The sequence below is a fragment of the Cydia splendana genome, chromosome 16, assembly GCF_910591565.1.
Source record: "Cydia splendana chromosome 16, ilCydSple1.2, whole genome shotgun sequence".
In the NCBI taxonomy this organism is placed as follows: domain Eukaryota; kingdom Metazoa; phylum Arthropoda; class Insecta; order Lepidoptera; family Tortricidae; genus Cydia; species Cydia splendana.
The window spans coordinates 18,569,494-18,587,649 of NC_085975.1; the positions used below are offsets into that span (position 1 = coordinate 18,569,494).

General features: G+C 42.2%; 1 protein-coding gene and 1 long non-coding RNA gene across 2 annotated transcripts; one reads left to right on the plus strand and one right to left on the minus strand.

The window, feature by feature from the left end:
* Positions 1-6,587: 6,587 nt before the first annotated feature.
* Positions 6,588-17,909, plus strand: LOC134798432 (enhancer of mRNA-decapping protein 3). The gene is made up of 7 exons (XM_063770870.1): positions 6,588-6,981; positions 7,594-7,820; positions 8,341-8,495; positions 12,344-12,672; positions 13,737-13,873; positions 14,372-14,513; positions 16,826-17,909. The coding sequence occupies exons 1-7, from the start codon at positions 6,827-6,829 to the stop codon at positions 17,103-17,105; spliced, it is 1,425 nt and encodes a 474-aa protein (XP_063626940.1). The 5' UTR covers positions 6,588-6,826; the 3' UTR covers positions 17,106-17,909.
* On the minus strand, positions 12,851-15,694 carry LOC134798466 (uncharacterized). The gene is made up of 2 exons (XR_010145185.1): positions 14,798-15,694; positions 12,851-12,974 (listed from the first exon to the last, which is right to left on the minus strand). It is a non-coding gene; the product is annotated as an uncharacterized LOC134798466 (long non-coding RNA).
* Positions 17,910-18,156: the final 247 nt, after the last annotated feature.

The window sequence follows — 18,156 nt, forward strand, 5'->3', positions numbered from 1 at the left end:
GTATAATAATATACTCCGCCTGGTACTCTATTCCGAGATTCGCGTATGACCTAACTGACACGGGCCTACGTCATCATGCTGTTTACAGGTTCTCAAACTTTAAAATGTGGGAGAATTTTAACCAACGGTGAAAATTATTTTAACGGCATTAATTGTAGAAACATAGTAAAATAAAACAAATCTAATGTATTAAATTAAACTTTATTTATCTATACAATACAAGACAAACGTTTGAAAAACTAATTCACAGTTACACATTAATTACCAAGCTTACGACGTGAAAAGTTTGGAAAACACTGCGACTGCTGACACTGAGCGAGAAGGAAATAACAATTAACACGCGTTCGACCAGGATGACGGTCAGGGCCAAGGGCCCAACGTTTTCTGTTCTCTTTCACGGCGCAGCAACTAGTATCATTTCTCTCTCCTCGCTCTTTTAAAAATGCCGTTTGTCAAAAAAGGACAACCATACTGTTGACAAGATGAACTTCAAATCAAGTGTTGCCTTTCTTGATGCGCCCAGGCTGTATATGTGTGCGTAAAAGCGTATACGTGTGCTCTTTTATTTAGGGATGTAAAAAGTCGATTTTAATCATGTTATATATCGATAAACGCTACACAGCGGAACGAAATAGCGATTAATTGAAGCTTCAATATCTTCGTTAAACATAAACATAATTGAAATGCTAATGTATAATTAATATATTATAATATAATAATATAATTCAATTATTGCGGAACACCTATTTTAGGAGGTATTTATGTATTTTAATTAAATATCTGAACTTTCCCTTGGTTCCCTGCTGGGGCGTGACTATAAAATTGTGATCTGATAACCACAATAAAGAATAAAAGCGTTTTTGTTCATTTTAGGTATCGTTAAGCCTTTGAAGTAAAATTAAAATTGCAAGAAATGTCGATAGTTTATCGATATGATTTTATCGATATGGCTACAGCAAGGTGGGCCTCATTGTTAATCGTACACTAAACAAAAGTGGCAACAGTGACAGCTCGCTGAGACACCGTCTCTATATATATTATAAGTCTATGGTCAGGGCATGAAGTTATCTAGATCCGAATTGTCAAATGTGACAGCGCTATCCTGTGTTGCCAGTAATGTAAACAGAATTACCCGAACGTCTGAAATTTCATTCGTGAATCGGAAGATATTGCTAACGAATAATTAAAAATGACGTGTTATTGTAAAATTTAAGATAAAATACATATAAATGAAAATTATAATATTATAAAGAAATATTTTAACTTATTAACCATAGGTATAATGTACCCATGTAACATGTTATGTTGAAATAAAGTGGCAATGTTATTGTGACGTAGGCCCGTGTCACTCTGGGAATAGAAGACCATGTTTTATTAGACCATGGTTGACTGTATTCATTGTACTCTGTAGTTAGGAATGTACCTACAGGCGTTAAAAAACTATGTACCAGAAATTAAATGATTGACAAAAACTTGCTTTACTAACAAATCATGGTTGACAACAAAGTTATAAAAAACTAAAACTTGTTTACTGCCACCATGTAAGTATATTTGCATATGTAATCACTGGAACTTGAGTGTGCTAAGCAAAATATTTTAAAACAATACAACATTTTTTTTACAATTAACTGGAAGTTGTTGAGTATAACTAATGAATTTTTCTAAAAAGTAGGTATTACTGCATTATGCATTGGTAGGTATTGAAGCGGTGGTGGCCGAGTGAAGCGGTGTTGGCCGAGTGGATCTGACATCCGACTTTCAATCTGGTTCAAATCCTGGCTCGTACCAATGACTTTTTCGGAGCTAACTATGTACGGAATGTCATTTGATATTTACCACTAGCTTTTCGGCGAAGGAAAACATCGTGAGGAAACCTGCATACATCCGCGAAGAAATTACTATCTAAATGGCTATTAAATAAATGCTTTTACTCCATAAGTGAATTCTTGAATATGAATAATGACGAATACGAGTATGATGTTGACTAATTGTATGTAATTTTAAATGTCTCAGAATAATTTATCCAGCTTGATTGACTTAATGATTTGTAATTTATTTTATTGTGGTTTCTGCTATTTCAATTATTTAATTTGATCGCATGACATTATGTACCTATTATAAGTTTTGCATGCTCAATTGTGAGTAGAGTACACTGTACTACTAATTTTAAGTCACCATCTACATATTAGTAGTAGTAGTAGTAGTAATCACTTTATTGTACACAACACAGGTTTACAAAAATAAATTACAGTAATGGAAGTACAAAGGCGAACTTATCCCTATAAGGGATCTCTTCCAGCTAACCTTCGATTAGATGAGAGGAAAACTCCAGTCAGGTCAGATAGACAAACTTACGGGATGTACAGTAATATTTAGAAACACTATAACACATACTACATATTCACTGTATTCTGGCAAATAAAGAATTTGTATTTGTATTTGTAAATTCAAAGGTGTATTGGGCCCCGCATTGGGCCAGCCTGGGGACTATAGCGAAGTCTCTCATGCTTGAGAGGAGGCCTGTGCCCAGCAGTGGGACGTATATAGGCTAAATTATTTTATTATTTATTTATTATAGATTATAGGTGTCGCGGCGTTCTCATTATTGAACACTATACTTAGATTACTTAGACAAGTAAATACACTAGACTACAACAATAGTCTAACTAGAACGCCGCGACAATAGGAATAATGGTAATGTGTAAGGGTAAATAGGAGTGGTTAGTCCTACCTCATAGTCTTGTCGTAGACTCCTCATTAACTGCCTAAATCTTTGCTTCTCATGGCTCTCTTGCACCATCTGTGGTTAAAAAGTAAATATGAAATGACAGGTCACCAAGTGTTTACAGCTAAGTATAGGCTTTTTTTATATGTCTATTTCCAAAGGTGATGGCATCTTCCATCGATCATAAATCACTAACAACTACCAGCCGCGAGACCCGAGGTCACAGCCTACGAATTGTTCGCACTTCCACTACTAGTAAAGCTGCATATCATTCCTTATCCATCATTGTTTGCATATCATTGCGTGTCGTGGCGGCTTGGAACAGTTTACCGGACAGTGTTGTGACTGCTCCTTCGGTCAATGTGTTTAAAAACAGATTGGTTAAGTGGCTTTTAAACAATAAGTTAGACTGATGTGACTAGTGATGTGATATGACTTTACAAACTTTGAACTATATAGTACTGGACACTGTGCGACATAGGCTCATCAGCTCAATAGCTGCTCGCCTATAAAAATGTAATAATATGGCGAGCTGTTGGGAAGTAACGATCCCACGGACCCGAGTGCTCCCGAGAGTCGGTCAGGGTCTCCGTCTCCGGCGTGTCTTCGTCGGTTCGAGTGGACCCCAAGGGGAGCAGGACTCTCAGCTTTGGCTTGCCTTCATTGGCCGTCCAGAGAAGAGTCGTTAGAGCTATATGCTCCAGGGGTGGAAGTAAAAGATGCATAAGACGCGAGTTAGCACAGTGGCTGTTAAAAGCCACTGGGTAGAAAGCGGCTAACACCTCTCGACACCCCTGAGCCGCTCACACCGATGTTGCTCCTGGTCGTCTTCGGGACGGCAGTTTCAGGGGCCCATCTAGTGCGCGGCAAATCACCACCTGCCTCGATAACTTGTGTAAACATTGTTATGGCAGGTGTCTGTACGTCTTTGTAATAACCCAGTCTCATAGTCCACCCAAACTTCAATCCATAGACCGGTATACTGTTCTCTTTTTCTACAATAGTCCCAATGCCTGCTGAGACCAGTTCATGGGTATCTATTGTTGCACCTGTGAACGGGTTCCAGCAGGCGTTCTACATGACATAAAAGCTCTCCAAGGGGCCTCTACGTGTTGGATCTGTGTCCCCACGCAAGCCTATCAAAAAATCGGGATTATAGGCCCGTGATATCCAAGGAGATACAAATAATAATAATAAATAAGAGTTACATATATATATATATATATATATATTATATATATATATATATATATATATATATATATATATATATATATATATATATATATATATATATATATATATATATATATATGTATATATATATATATATATATCAGTTAACTCTAACACATGAGCACCATCTTACCCAGCCGGATGAAGGTACAAAGAACTCCCCCCACGGGGAGTCCGCCGACACATCAGGTCGGATAACTCGGACGCCTAGCATCCGAGCCGAGGTATCCTGCCGCACATCGACATAAGTACCTCTAAAGTATTATGCAGCCAAAACTGCCTCGCTCCCTCTCTCTAGGGAGCCGGTACATAAGGTTGAGGCGCCTGACGTCTGAAGGACCGTACTCACTCCGTCACGGTCGCCGCAGCCGCCGCCCTCTTATAAGGTCGAGGTATCCTGCCGCACGTCGGCACACCTCTGAGGTCGAGGCGCCTGACGACTGAAGCACCGTACTCACTCCGTCACGGTCGCCGCAGCCGCCGCCCTCTTATAAGGTCGAGGCGCCTGGCGACTGTAGTCACCGTACCCACCCGGTCACGGCAACCACAGCCGCCGCCCTTTTATAAGGTCGAAGCACCTAGCATCCACCGATGCTGCGCTCCTACATAAACCTTGTCCGCTTTACATTAGTGCTCCTGGGGAGTTCTGTTACCCGCAAGGAGGGTGGGTGGGACAGGATTCTCTGCCTCTGGCTTGCCTTAGCCGGCCGGCCAGAGTGGAGTCGTTAGAGCTATAAGCTCCAGGGGTGGAAGTGAAATATGCATAAGACGCGAGTCGGCACAGTGGTTGTTAACAGCCACTGGGTAGAAAGCGGCGCACACCTCTCGACGCCCCTGAGCCGCTCACACCAGTGTTGCCCTTGAGCCATCCTAGATGTCGCTTTTTGTGGGGGCCCATCTTGTGAGGGCGAGTCACTCTGCCGGAAATAAAATTGCATACCGTTTTATTAGGCAGGCGTCCGGTTTTTTACCCCATAACTCAGTTCTTAGTCCATCGCTTTCACCCAATAACCTAGTTCATTTTAGATTCCATCAACTCTCAATAGTACTTACACCCTGGCGGGTGCTGCCTCTGCGTGCGTCCCATGACACGGGCAAGGGGCAGCCTCCGCTCGGTGTACCCCTTACATTTCATTAAAGTGTCAAAAGGGCCTCTACGTGTTGGTTTCGGCTCCGCGCACGCCTCCCAAAGGTCTGGAACACCATTGTTCCGTGATGAGAAAGACATACAAATAATAATAATAACCCCGCGGGGGCAGCTTGTGGCGAGCTGACGGTGAGTGGCGACACTGCGGACTCCTATTCCAGAGGGCCCTGTCATCTGGCCCTCACCTCTGTGCTTGCCTTGATTGGCCAGCCAGAGTGGAGTCGCAAGAGCGGGACCCATGCTCCAGGTTGGAAGTGTAAAATGCCATAACGCTGGCGGCCCGCTGAACGGATTACCGGGATCTGGCTACTACAGACTCACCTCTCGACAACCTCACAGCCACTCCAAAGTGTTGCCCTGTTGTCGCACTGTGCGTGCGGCCATTGCGGGGCCCACTCAATGAGTTGGCGAGTCACCACCTGTCTTTAACAATTTTGAGACTGATTGTCACGGCAGGTGTCCGCTAGTCTCTCCCATAGCCCATTATCCAGTCCATCCAACTTTCAAATCTATAACCCATGACCTTAGTTCCCATCGCAGCACAAAAGTGCTGCACTGCAATAGTCTTTGCACCTGGCGGGGACCATCTCCGGATGTATCACATTGTGCGTTCGGGGATGGTATCCGCCACGTGTATCCCTTGCTGTTAGATTAAAAGTGTCTTAAAGGGCCTCTGCGCAGTTGGCTTCGGCCCCACGTACGCCTCCCAAAGGTCTCGGACCCCATGGTCCCGAGATATGGAAAAGACATACAAATAATAATAATAACTTGTGATAGCAATAGTTCGTGTCAGTATTAAACTATTATTTCAGAGATCTACAAGTACATGTAAGCATGTAAGTGATAAAAACTATTCCTATTAAGAGTAGACCGCAGTGCAAATCATTACATTATTACATTTATTACCTTAACTGTATTGCAGTGCCCGTAGCTCTCAAGCGTCTGGCGTTTGCGTCCCAGGAATTCTAAGTTTTCGCTTCAGTTATATTAGCATGTAACGAAGCTTTTTCTCACATTATTTTTTGCCGTATAAATCACAAAACTTCACAGTCCAGTAGGATCGCACGGCAACCAGTGCAACCACAGACTGAAGAACAAATGAATAAAAAAAAATCAAAAATGAAGATTTGACATTATTGACAGCTGACACTACTTATGTAATTCAAAGCCATTTGAGCTACATAATTAAAACGACCGAAAATGCTGCTTTTAGGCTAGGGGGCAGTAGGGCTACCGCCAATACCGAAAATCGTCAATTGCGGGCATTTTTCTCTGTCACTCTAATTACGCCTTCATTGGAGTAAAAGAGTAAGATCCCCGCAATTTGCGAATTTCGGTTTTCGCGGTAGCCCCTCAGATAACCGCATCGTTGTTTTTGTTATATGTTCCAAAACATGTTAATTTCATTTAAAATAATATCCTGAATTAAGTACATACTCATTGGCAAATTACTAATAAAGTATTTTTTATGTATTCAAATAATCTTTATCAGCATACATAAGCGATTACCATTTTCATCGTTGCGAGAAACTAGAGTTATCCAAAAATAATCATTTTGTAACCTGCCCCTGGTCACGCATTGTTGTCACTTGTCATGGAACTTGTCTACATGTCATTATGCGATGTGTGTCATTTATTCCTTTCACGCTGTGATCCATAATATTGTTTGTAATTAACGGTTTGTGTGATCGTGTCTTGTATGGTTTAGTGGACCAAACATGGCGCAGTGGGAAGGTTTCAGCGTTTCGGTGCGCTGTGGGTCGCCGCTCGGCTGCTACCAGGGCACGATCCTCGCGGCTGATGGAGCGTCCATTACGCTTACCAAACCGTTTCGGAACGGATTCCCTTATCCTAAGGCACAGGTTACGTTAAAGTAAGTGCTTCAGCTAGTCTTGTAAGCTTGGTAGTTTCGTCACTTTTAAATTTAGCCAACTGCCTACTCCTGCCGTCAATCAGGTTTAGGAGATTTTTCAGGTTACCTGAGCTGTATTTTAATATCCTGGATATTTAAATGACAATCCGATTGGCTATTTTCTTCCCAACCGTCCTGTTTTTCTACCAACTTTGTATTAAAATGACAAATAAGTTTAATACATTGGGGCAATATACCTATTTGTTTTGCATAACTATATTACATCATCTATACTAAGTACTACCACAAAATGACTGCCTGTTGGTTCCGTTTTCTTATTCATCAATCCTATGCAACTGAGCAGTTATATTTTTACAGTAGTGTTCAAATGAAATTCAGAGTAAGATGTTTTATGTTTAGTGCAGTGAATATATCATCACATAAAATACACAAGCTGTTATAAAATGTCTTACACTTTAACCTTTTAACCACCATAGAATTTTTCATCTAGCATGCTTGTGTTGCCGGCGGTACAAAGCTATTTATCAGAAATCTGCAAAATGAGCCCAATTTTGTATGTCTTATATATCAGTCTACTGCGGTTAAAAGGTAAATTAAATTTAAACTTTACAGAGCTTCAGACATCAAATCCCTAGAGATTATCTCCGGCAAGACGTCAGGTGGTACAGCGCACAGCACTGTCCCAGTTGTAGGCAAGAAGCGAGTGCCACGGGCTACGGTTGGAGAGAGCTTACAAGAACAGGCTCCAGCACCACCACTCCCGGTTGTTAATAAGAGCAAGCAGGCGAGGAGCAAGCCTATTGATATACAGGCTAAGAATAGGAACATCACTCATGCTGGTATGTGAAAGTTAAGTCTAGCTTTTCTGTATGATAGGAGAGTCTTGTAGGAATTAATAATTTTTGCCATGTGTAGTAATTATGATCAGTAATTATCACAAAAGCCAATCAGGCTAACATTCTGTATGTCACAATAAAGGACTCAAAATTCAAAATGTTTTGAATTTGTGTTTCCATGTACATTGATTATGAGGTTGTGCAATAAGGAGGATTTGTATTGTATTGTATGTTTTTTTTTTGTGATGCCATTGCAGAGCTACTGACAACTACTGAGTAAATTATTTATTTTTTGTAGAAAACTCTGTTTAAGACTCAGCAACAATTTAATAACAATGATATAATCCTAAAAATAAAGAAAATAAAATATGTGCAATCCTGGGCACGCACAGACATCCGCTCAGTGCTTAGTGAGCTGCATTGGGAGATAAAACTGAACTCACTGCATTTTAAACACCAATATGCTTAGACATCAGGTTGTTGTACTGACGGCACATTCTTTAGTTAGTAATTGTGTTTGCAGGGAGCTATGGCGCCTCCGGCTCAACACCGAAGACTCGGATGCCAGGCGGTGACAAGGCGCGTCGTAAAAACGAAGCGTGCTTCGGCTCCGCTGCCTTGGAGGCCGTCGATAATGATTTTGACTTTGAGGGAAACTTAGCACTTTTTGATAAAGAGGTAATTTTTATGTCATATTAGGTTTCTTCGACAGGTTGATTTAAAAAACATTGTTCAAAAGGAACACAATGAAACTTTTCCATGTTTCTTGACTCCTGGGGCCTATTTGCAAAGAAAAATTTGGCTTAAGTTTTACTACCAGCCAATTCTTGATGAAGGTGGCCCATTTTTAGGGTTCCGTAGCCAAATGGCAAAAAACGGAACAGCCCTTATGGATTCGTCATGTCTGTCTGTCTGTCTGTTTGTCTGTCTGTCTGTCCGTATGTCACAGCCACTTTTTTCCGAAACTATAAGAACTATACTGTTGAAACTTGGTAAGTAGATGTATTCTGTGAACCGCGTTAAGATTTTCACACAAAAATAGAAAAAAAACAATAAATTTTGGGGGTTCCCCATACTTAGAACTGAAACTCAAAAATTTTTTTTCATCAATCCCATACGTGTGGGGTATCTATGGATAGGTCTTCAAAAATGAAATTGGTGTTTCTAATATCATTTTTTTCTAAACTGAATAGTTTGCGCGAGAGACACTTCCAAATTATAAACTTTAAGGTAAAGTGGCATACAACCACGGCTATCCTCTGAATCTCTGTAAATATATAAAAAAATGATAACTCTTGTAATTTTCCTGTATGATAATTTCAGATAAGAATTCCATCTTGTTTCATACTTTTTAGAGCACAATTTGCAGTAGTCGGGTTTTAGTTTTTGAACTTATTTTTTTATTTAATTAATTTTGGGGTCAGGATTTCGTTACTTACTAATAATATTTGAAGTCACTTTATATTACTTTTGCAAGGGCGTCCTCAGTACAGGAATGCACGCAGAGCGCCGCATATATCGGGCTACGCCCGACAACCTTTGGCATGAAGGCGCCTTCGGCGCCTGGCTTTGGAACGCGTACATCGAGCCTCGTACGTCGGCTACGCCCGACTCTTTTAGTATGAGAACGCGTACATCGAGCCTCGTACGTCGGGCTACGCCCGACTCTTTAGTATGAGGGCGCCGAGGGCGCCCGGCTTTGGAACGCGTACATCGTGCCTCGTACGTCGGGCTACGTCCGACTCTTTTAGTATGAGGGCGCCGAAGGCGCCCGGCTTTGGACCGCGTGGAGCGCGCCACGTACGTCGGGCTACGCTCGACTCTTTTAGTATGAGGGCGCCGAAGGCGCCCGGCTTTGGAATGCGTACATCGTGCCTCGTACGTCGGGCTATGGCCGACTCTTTTAGTATGAGGGCGCCTCGGCTTTGGAACGCGTACAACGTGCTTCGTACGTCGGGCTAGGCCCGACTCGTTTAGTATGAGGGCGCCGAAGGCGCCCGGCTTTGGAACGCGTACAGCGAGCCTCGTACGTCGGGCTACGCCCGACTCTTTTAGTATGAGGGCGCCGAAGGCGCCCAGCTGTATACGCGTACATCATGCCTCGTACGTCGGGCTACGCCCGACTCTTTTATTATGAGGGCGCCGAAGGCGCCCGGCTTTGGAACGCGTACATCATGCCTCGTACGTCGGGCTACGCCCGACTCTATTAGTATGAGGGCGCCGAAGGCGCCCGGCTTTGGAACGCGTACATCATGCCTCGTACGTCGGGCTACGCCCGACTCTTTTATTACGAGGGCGCCGAAGGCGCCCGGCTTTGGAACGCGTACATCGTGCCTCGTACGTCGGGCTATGCCCGACTCTTTTAGTAGGAGGGCGCCTCGGCTTTGGAACGCGTACAGCGAGCCTCGTACGTCGGGCTAAGCCCGACTCTTTTAGTACGAGGGCACCGAAGGCGCCCGGCTTTGGAACACGTACATCGTGCCTCGTACGTCGGGCTATGCTCGACTCGTTTAGTATGAGGGCGCCCAAGGCGCCCGGCTTTGGAACGCGTACAGCGAGCCTCGTACGTCGGGCTACGCTAGGCTCTTTTAGTATGAGGGCGCTGAAGGCGCCCGGCTTTGGAACGCGTACATCATGCCTCGTACGTGTCGGGTTACGCCAGACTCTTTTAGTATGAGGGTGCCGAAGGCGCCCGGCTTTGGACCGCGTACAGCGCGCCACGTACATCGGGCTACGCCTGACCCTTAGTGTCGCCTTTTGGACCGAGTCCGGTGCGTCACATAGGTACGTTTCAGTATGCTTCGCCTGACCACTGCGAAGTTTACGAGGTGAATATATTAAGCAACTTTTACCATGGGACCAAACCCATTCTCGTAAAAAATTTTGCCGATCTGGACTTCTATACCTATTCACGTTATAAAAAATTGCAGGTCATTAAAAAACACCATGTATATAGCGGCCAAACTGATTTCTTTTGAAAATCCTTCTTGTATCGCCATAGTCGCGTAACACGCGGATAGATAGAATCCAGAGCGGTTGTAGATTCGTAGTTCGAATTACCTACCAAATAAATTAATGTTTTATCGGGTGCATGCAAGCAAAGCCGGGTGCAAATACTAACAATATGTATATATTTGAAATGTGCTAATTGAGCTCTTTCAAATGATATACAACACGTCATCATTACTTATTTTTAATTTTTTGGTTCGTGACTTTATGACCTCTACAGGGCGCCGTGTTAATTTTTTTGTGACGTCATATAGTCTATAACCAGCGGACGATTAAGACGATTCGAATGACATGTCGTTTGTCAAATTTCAATGAGTACTTTAGAAGTTATGAGGGAACAGATGAACATACATACATACATACATACCCACATACATACCGGTCAAAATCATAACCCTCCTTTTGCGTTGCCGTAGTCGGGTAAAAACTAAAAAAAATATATGATGTACATTACCATGCAAACTTCCACCGAAAATTGGTTTGAACGAGATCTAGTAAGTAGTTTTTAGGGTTCCGTACCCAAAGGGTAAAACGGGACCCTATTACTAAGACTTCGCTGTCCGTCCGTCCGTCCGTCCGTCTGTCACCAGGCTGTATCTCACGAACCGTGATAGCTAAACAGTTGAAATTTTCACAGATGATGTATTTCTGTTGCCGCTATAACAACAAATACATACTAAAAACAGAATAAAATAAAGATTTAAATGGGGCTCCCATACAACAAACGTGATTTTTGACCAAAGTTAAGCAACGTCGGGAGTGGTCAGTACTTGGATGGGTGACCGTTTTTTTTTGCTTTTTTTTTTCGTTTTTTTTTTGCATTATGGTACGGAACCCTTCGTGCGCGAGTCCGACTCGCACTTGCCCGGTTTTTTTTAATACGTCATAAATCGTAAACCGCAATTTTATTATGTTACTTGCTGCTACGGAACCCTTCATGGGCGAGTCCGACGCACACTTGGCCGCTTTTTAACTATACATGTACATTCAAGGGAATCAATATTTAAATATACATTTAAATTAAAAAGAATTTTCTCACACAAAATATAATCAAACAATTTGTTTTTGCATACAGTACTTACCTACGGCACGGCTCATTCTGACATGACAGCACCAAAGAAATATAACAAGCCATAAAACAAGCCCAAATAATGACGGGCAAAGTTGAAGGCACGAGACCTCAGGGCCCTACTCCTACTGTATGCTCAAATGACGGCACCTATGCAATTAAAACTGCACGAGGGCATGCGCTTGGCGGGGAATGGAACCCTATGGAGGAACCTGGTCTTCAACAGAAGGATATGATGTCACGATCCTCAGTATTGAGGGACCAACTGAAGAAGAGATAAAACAAGCTTTATCAAGTCCATGAGAAAAGTCAAAATATTTATTGTTAGTCATTACCAATCATGTCGGCATGTCCTACCTCAGACAGACTTACAATATCGAAATTTGGACACTTAATTCTAAATGAGATGATAGTGACATTAACATAAATTGTATTGTATCCTTTTTAGGCGCTCTGGCAACAAATGCGTCCCGACGTCGTTCGCGTAGCCGCCGCCCGCGACGAAATGGCCGCCGGCGGCAAACTGCGACACGACCAGAACGTGCTCCGAACAACCGCACCAGACACTGCCCCTGTCACCGTACCACCAGCGTTAAGAGGCGCTAGAGACTACGTCACTGATTCCGGGACGAGGTTACCCAGTGTGTCAGCGGCTTTAAGAGGAAGATTGTGGGCTGGATTGAGAAGGACGGATGATGAGACGCAGCATACGGCGAGGGCTTTGTTCGCGCGTGCGACTGCTGATGTAGCGTTGAAACTTGTCGGTGGGACTCGTAGGTAAGAACTATCATTTGTTAAAGTAACATTAAGACAGGGACATGCACTGAGTCAGAATGGCCGAGTGTGTGCTGACTCGGCCATCCTGACTCAGAGTGTGTCCCATAATTGGTTTTTATGGCCCGGATAATAAAGGCTACATTTTTACAAAATGGAAGACTAAAAGTAGATAAAAACATTGAAGTTGTAAAACTTTACTTGTTTACTTTCTTTTTTGAACTAGTTTCTTCGAAATCTTTGGTGTCTTTACTTTTCACTTTTTTATTTTTCCATAACTCTAAAACTTCCTTTGTGACTCCAAGCTGAAAAGTAATATGCCAAATTTATTCTGATTATTTGTATTTTTTATCTATTAAAGAGAAATATAAATGTTACTGTAATGTAATTATGTAAGAGTGATACGTCTTTATTTTCAGGCAACTGGCCCATAGATAAATACCTTAAAACTAGCATAGATATTATGAAATACATCTTAAAAACCAAAACACACATATTAACGGTGATGCATTTGCAACCCCGCTGTGCCAGGGAGCCGGTCGCGGAATCGCCGAAACTTGACACCCTTCGGCCAAAACTCCTGTTTCGTAAAGGTCATAATGACCATGCACCCCCGGTTAGCGAGTCTAGCATAAGCATTGAGTCCGTCTAAACTTACTTTTGCACCAACTTTAACAGAACAAAGCGAGGGAGTGTCTTAATAAATGTCATATCTTCATAGAAATTTGTAATTAATTTATCAATGTAAATGTCATGCATAGTTAACTTGATCCCACTCTATACTCTGTATCTTTAGGTATTTAAATAAAAGTAAACAAATAATTTGTACATTTTCGGGTAGTTATAACATTTATTGGTTAACCGACCAAATACAAAACCGCCTGGATCTGTCACTGTACGACCTGACTTTAACCTACATTATTTGATCGTGTAATGTTTTCATCCACCCTCAACTGGCTTAAGGATTTAAGGGTAGATTTTGTTTACTTTTATTTAAATACCTAAAGATACAGACTATAGGCGAGTTTGCCTACTGTGGGCACATCTTAAAATAAAGCTTTCTACAGATTGGACCCGCGCAACGCGCACCAGCGGCCGTGCTGCGGCGCGGTGGCGGGCGGCGGGCCGGCCGCCGCCGCCGCCGTCTCCGCGGCGCGCCTGCTGCGCGCGCACGGGGTCGACACCTACGTCGTACCGCTCGACGGTTAGTACCGTTTTGTAGAAGAATAATGTATTTTAGGGATATAAATATGTACCATTAACAATTTCAGAATAATTTATCCAACCTATTATTATGTGGTGTATGTAAAAAACATCAACTTGTACGTCGCTTCACATGGCGACCGTGACGAGGCCAGCTCAAACTTCAGTCACGGAATAGACTAATAACTACAATCCTCATTACAAAATTCTCACTGTCTAACCAAACTGTTTTAGCTAGTAAATCATTTGTGCTGTACAGACTGCCTTAGGTCACAGTCTGTACATTCATTCGACGAGGGGTGATATATATCGCTGTCATCGCCATTGTTAGTAGCGCGCTACACGTCAAAGGCCGTCGGACAACTGCTACTTTTTACACTGCTCAGGTTATTATGACTCAGAGCATCCGTGAGCTATCGAATTATATACCACTGCTACATCCACGGTGGTTATATTGATTGCCATAGTATTGTTCTAATTGCAGTATTTCTATTCACAGACACTTGTCCATTAGTAACAAGCGCGCTATCCGCCTACCGCCTGTGCGGGGGCCGCGTACTGCGGCCCACGGACCCCCGCCCCGCGGGGGACCTTCTCCTACTAGCCCTGCACGACCCGGAGACGTCAGTACAGCACCCGAGGTATGTATTATTAATTGTACCTATGATATTACCCGAAGACGACTCCATGGATGATGGATCTTTACAACCACCGTGGTTGGTATCATCCGGTATTTATGCTTTGTATACTCAGAACAAGATCCCATATCGATTTTAAATACGCGGACTGCTTTTTGTACTTGCGGGGGCCGAATATTAACGGATTCAGAAGCCCGCATTGCGGGATTTGTGGGGTCCTCTATTACCTACTCTAAGTAGGTATTATACGCACATAATTACAAAAATAATATGCTTTATATACTCACAGCAAGATCTCGTGTAGATTCCTTATTATTAACTTCGCTGCCCGCGTCTCGCACATGCGGGGGCCGAATATTTGTTGAATTAATAAAGTCGGAAGAGTCGAAACCCCGCATTGCGGGGGCACTGCTTCTATTGGGACCGCATAATGCGGTGCAACACCAGCGGTATGTGCAGATACATATGCACAGACACATTCTAAATACAAAAGAAAAGTTAGTTTAAAACTATAATTATGTGTTTCTCCGTTTTGGATTTCACGGGCCTATAAATCCCGGTCTTTTGATAGGCTTGCCTGGGGACACATCCAACACGTAGAGGCCCTTTGGAGAGCTTTAATGTCATGTAAACGCCTGCTGGAACCCGTTCACAGGCGCAACAATAGACACCCATGAACCGGTCGCAGCAGGCATTGGGACTATTGTAGAAAAAGTGAACAGTATACCGGTCTTTGGATTGATGTTTGGGTGGACAATGAAACTGGGCTATTGTAAAGAGGTCCGGACACCTGCCATAACAATGTTAACACCGTCATCGAGGCAGGCGGTGACTCGCCGCTGACTAGATTGGCCCCTGAAACTGCCGTCGGGAAGACGACCAGTAGCAACATCGGTGTGAGCGGCTCAGGGGTGTCGAGAGGTGTGCGCCGCTTTCTACCCAGTGGCTGTCACCAGCCACTGTGCCAACTCGCGTCTTATGCATCTTTCACTTCCACCCCTGGAGCATATAGCTCTAGCGACTCCTCTCTGGACGGCCAATGAAGGCAAGCCAGAGCTGAGAGTCCTGCGGGTCCCCTTGGGGTCCACTCCGACCGACGAAGACACGCCGGAGACGGAGACCCTGACCGACTCTCGGGAGCACTCGGGTCCGTGGGGTCGTTACTCCCCAACAGCTCGCCACAAGCTGCCCTAATTATGTGTTTATTATTAAATTATATTATTATATTTTTTTCTGGCAAAAATAATGGACGACCGTACCTTAACATAATTTGAAGTTAACTATATAAAACCATCAGCTTAGGCATTCTGTTGTTCGTTTTTAAGAACTCTGTTAGATTAACTATCTGATTTGCACTTAGTTCCCTAATGCTGATCCATAGAGGGAACTTATATGTATTCTATACTTTACAGCATCTGCACAGATTTAAGAGTTATATTGAGTTTTTGGTCTTTCGAAGAATAATCGCAATTTATATCAGTCATCTGGTGCAATGTATTATCGTCATATAGTATGGTTTTTTGTAAAAAAAAATCGCATTACGGTTATCCACACATCAAAAGGGCAATATGTTTTCAACTAATCCGGGAGACTTTATTGGCAGACATTTTTGGAAATCATCTTTTTTCTGGATTTAAACAAGACTGTTGATTACATTCTTATTAGGTATGTTTGTGTGTAATATTATCAAAATTGTGTTTGCCGCTAAAAATAAAACACGTGGGATCAAATGGCATGGCGTTATTTTGACAGTTACATTATTTAATTCTAGTTGGTCATTTTTGCTTGTTGAGGCAATCATAACGTTGACGTTTAAACCGCGTTAAATTTATTTTGTAATAATGATAGATACAATGACAAATGGCAATTCGGTTCGAGGGTTAGCGGCTAAATTGACGCCCAGTTTCTTCGCGAGAAATTATCATTCAAAAATCAAAATCTACTTTATTCATGTAGGCCTAGCAACAAGCTCTTATGAATCGTAATTAATCTAAATCTAATTATCAGAGCAATTTATTGATGTTAATATTATTCCATTGAGTTTGATATCGAATAAAAGATGCTTTTCTGTGTTGTAAAAATCCATGATGGATATCAAATAAAAGTGTGTAAAAATGTAGGCGCGAAAGTTCGGTATCGTATAAGCAGAGTCTGTGCGGAAAGAGAAGAGTTGTGAAATGTATGGGCTCCCTTACATTCCACGACTCTTCTCTTTCAGCATAGACTCTACCTATCGGTTTGCCAAACTATGATAGATAATAATGCATTTTTGTATTTACATGTAATACAAAGGTACATTTTTTTCTTTATTCCAGCACTCCCCAAGCCCTCGAGTGGGCCTCCACGTCCCGCGGTGCCCTCGTCATCCTGGAGCCCGGCGGCGACGACTCCGGCCTCTGGGACTCCGTGCTGCTCTCCGCTCGCGCCGTCCTCGTCGCACTGCTACCGCCGTCTCTCTCTGCCGTCGCGCCGCGGCTGCTATTGGCTAACGTGGCGCCGCCTGCGCAGCTGTTTGGCGCGGTGGGCGTGGCTTATAGATCGCCGTTTGGCGCTGCGTCGGTGCTAGCGTTGCATTTGGCTGATGATGATGATTGATAAATCTACTAAACTACACTCATACTGAAAGATGTCTTGAAATACACTCTTTAGCATTGAAAAAGTGACATTTAGTGTAGAATTCGCCTAAAAATGTATTCTTTAAACTATAAAGTAAAAAATATCGATATCGGGTCGCCGACGTTGAAGTCGACATTAATGCCCTTTAAATTTGAATACACGTAAAAGCAATGAAAGCAGATTGTTTTGTGTAGAATTTTCATAAAAAGTGACCTATTTTAACTGCTCTCGAATGTACTTATAAAGTGTTTTTTCACTGTGCAATAGATCCCTCATTAGAAAGGCCGACTTATGGCCGAACCGGACATTGACTATTCTGCACCGATAGAAAACAAATTAAATTATTTGTATGGAAATGTTTTAATTTGTTTTATTTGGAGTAGAAACACTACTATATAAATTATAAACTGAAATAGATATAATATAGGAAAGAAAAAGTGAGTAAAAACAAATGAAATTGTGATAATAATAATACAGAAGAACCCAAGGTTTATTTCCAATATAGAAATCTATTTTCCCACATTGTAAAATGGTTCTCAAAAGAGTTATCCTTCAAATTATTTCCTACGTTTTCTGTTTATATTTTGTATTTACTGTCATTACGTTTTAATTTCCATCTTCTGTTTCACTAAAAGTACTAAAACTATTTCGAACTAAACTTGTCCTTTTCTGACTGCATTTATTTTGCATAATAATATGACTGAATAATGTGTAATTTGTTAAAACTCCTATTATTTGTATAATTCGCATCCATATTGTTTTTTAAATACATTTTGACTCTGATATGGTGTTTTAATATTATCCCAGTTAGTAAACATAAAATCTACCCATAAGAGTGATAAAAGGCGGGCGATTACTTTATAGGTACCGTAAATAAATCAAGTCAATCGGAAATTGGGAACTAGGTCAAATCTCGCTGTAGCAAGATTCATGTATGAATGTCTTAACCCTTTGAACACTTTATGTCGTAAACAAACACAAATACCTATCGAATACCTGTTGTGAGACATACTAACATTGAATAAATTTC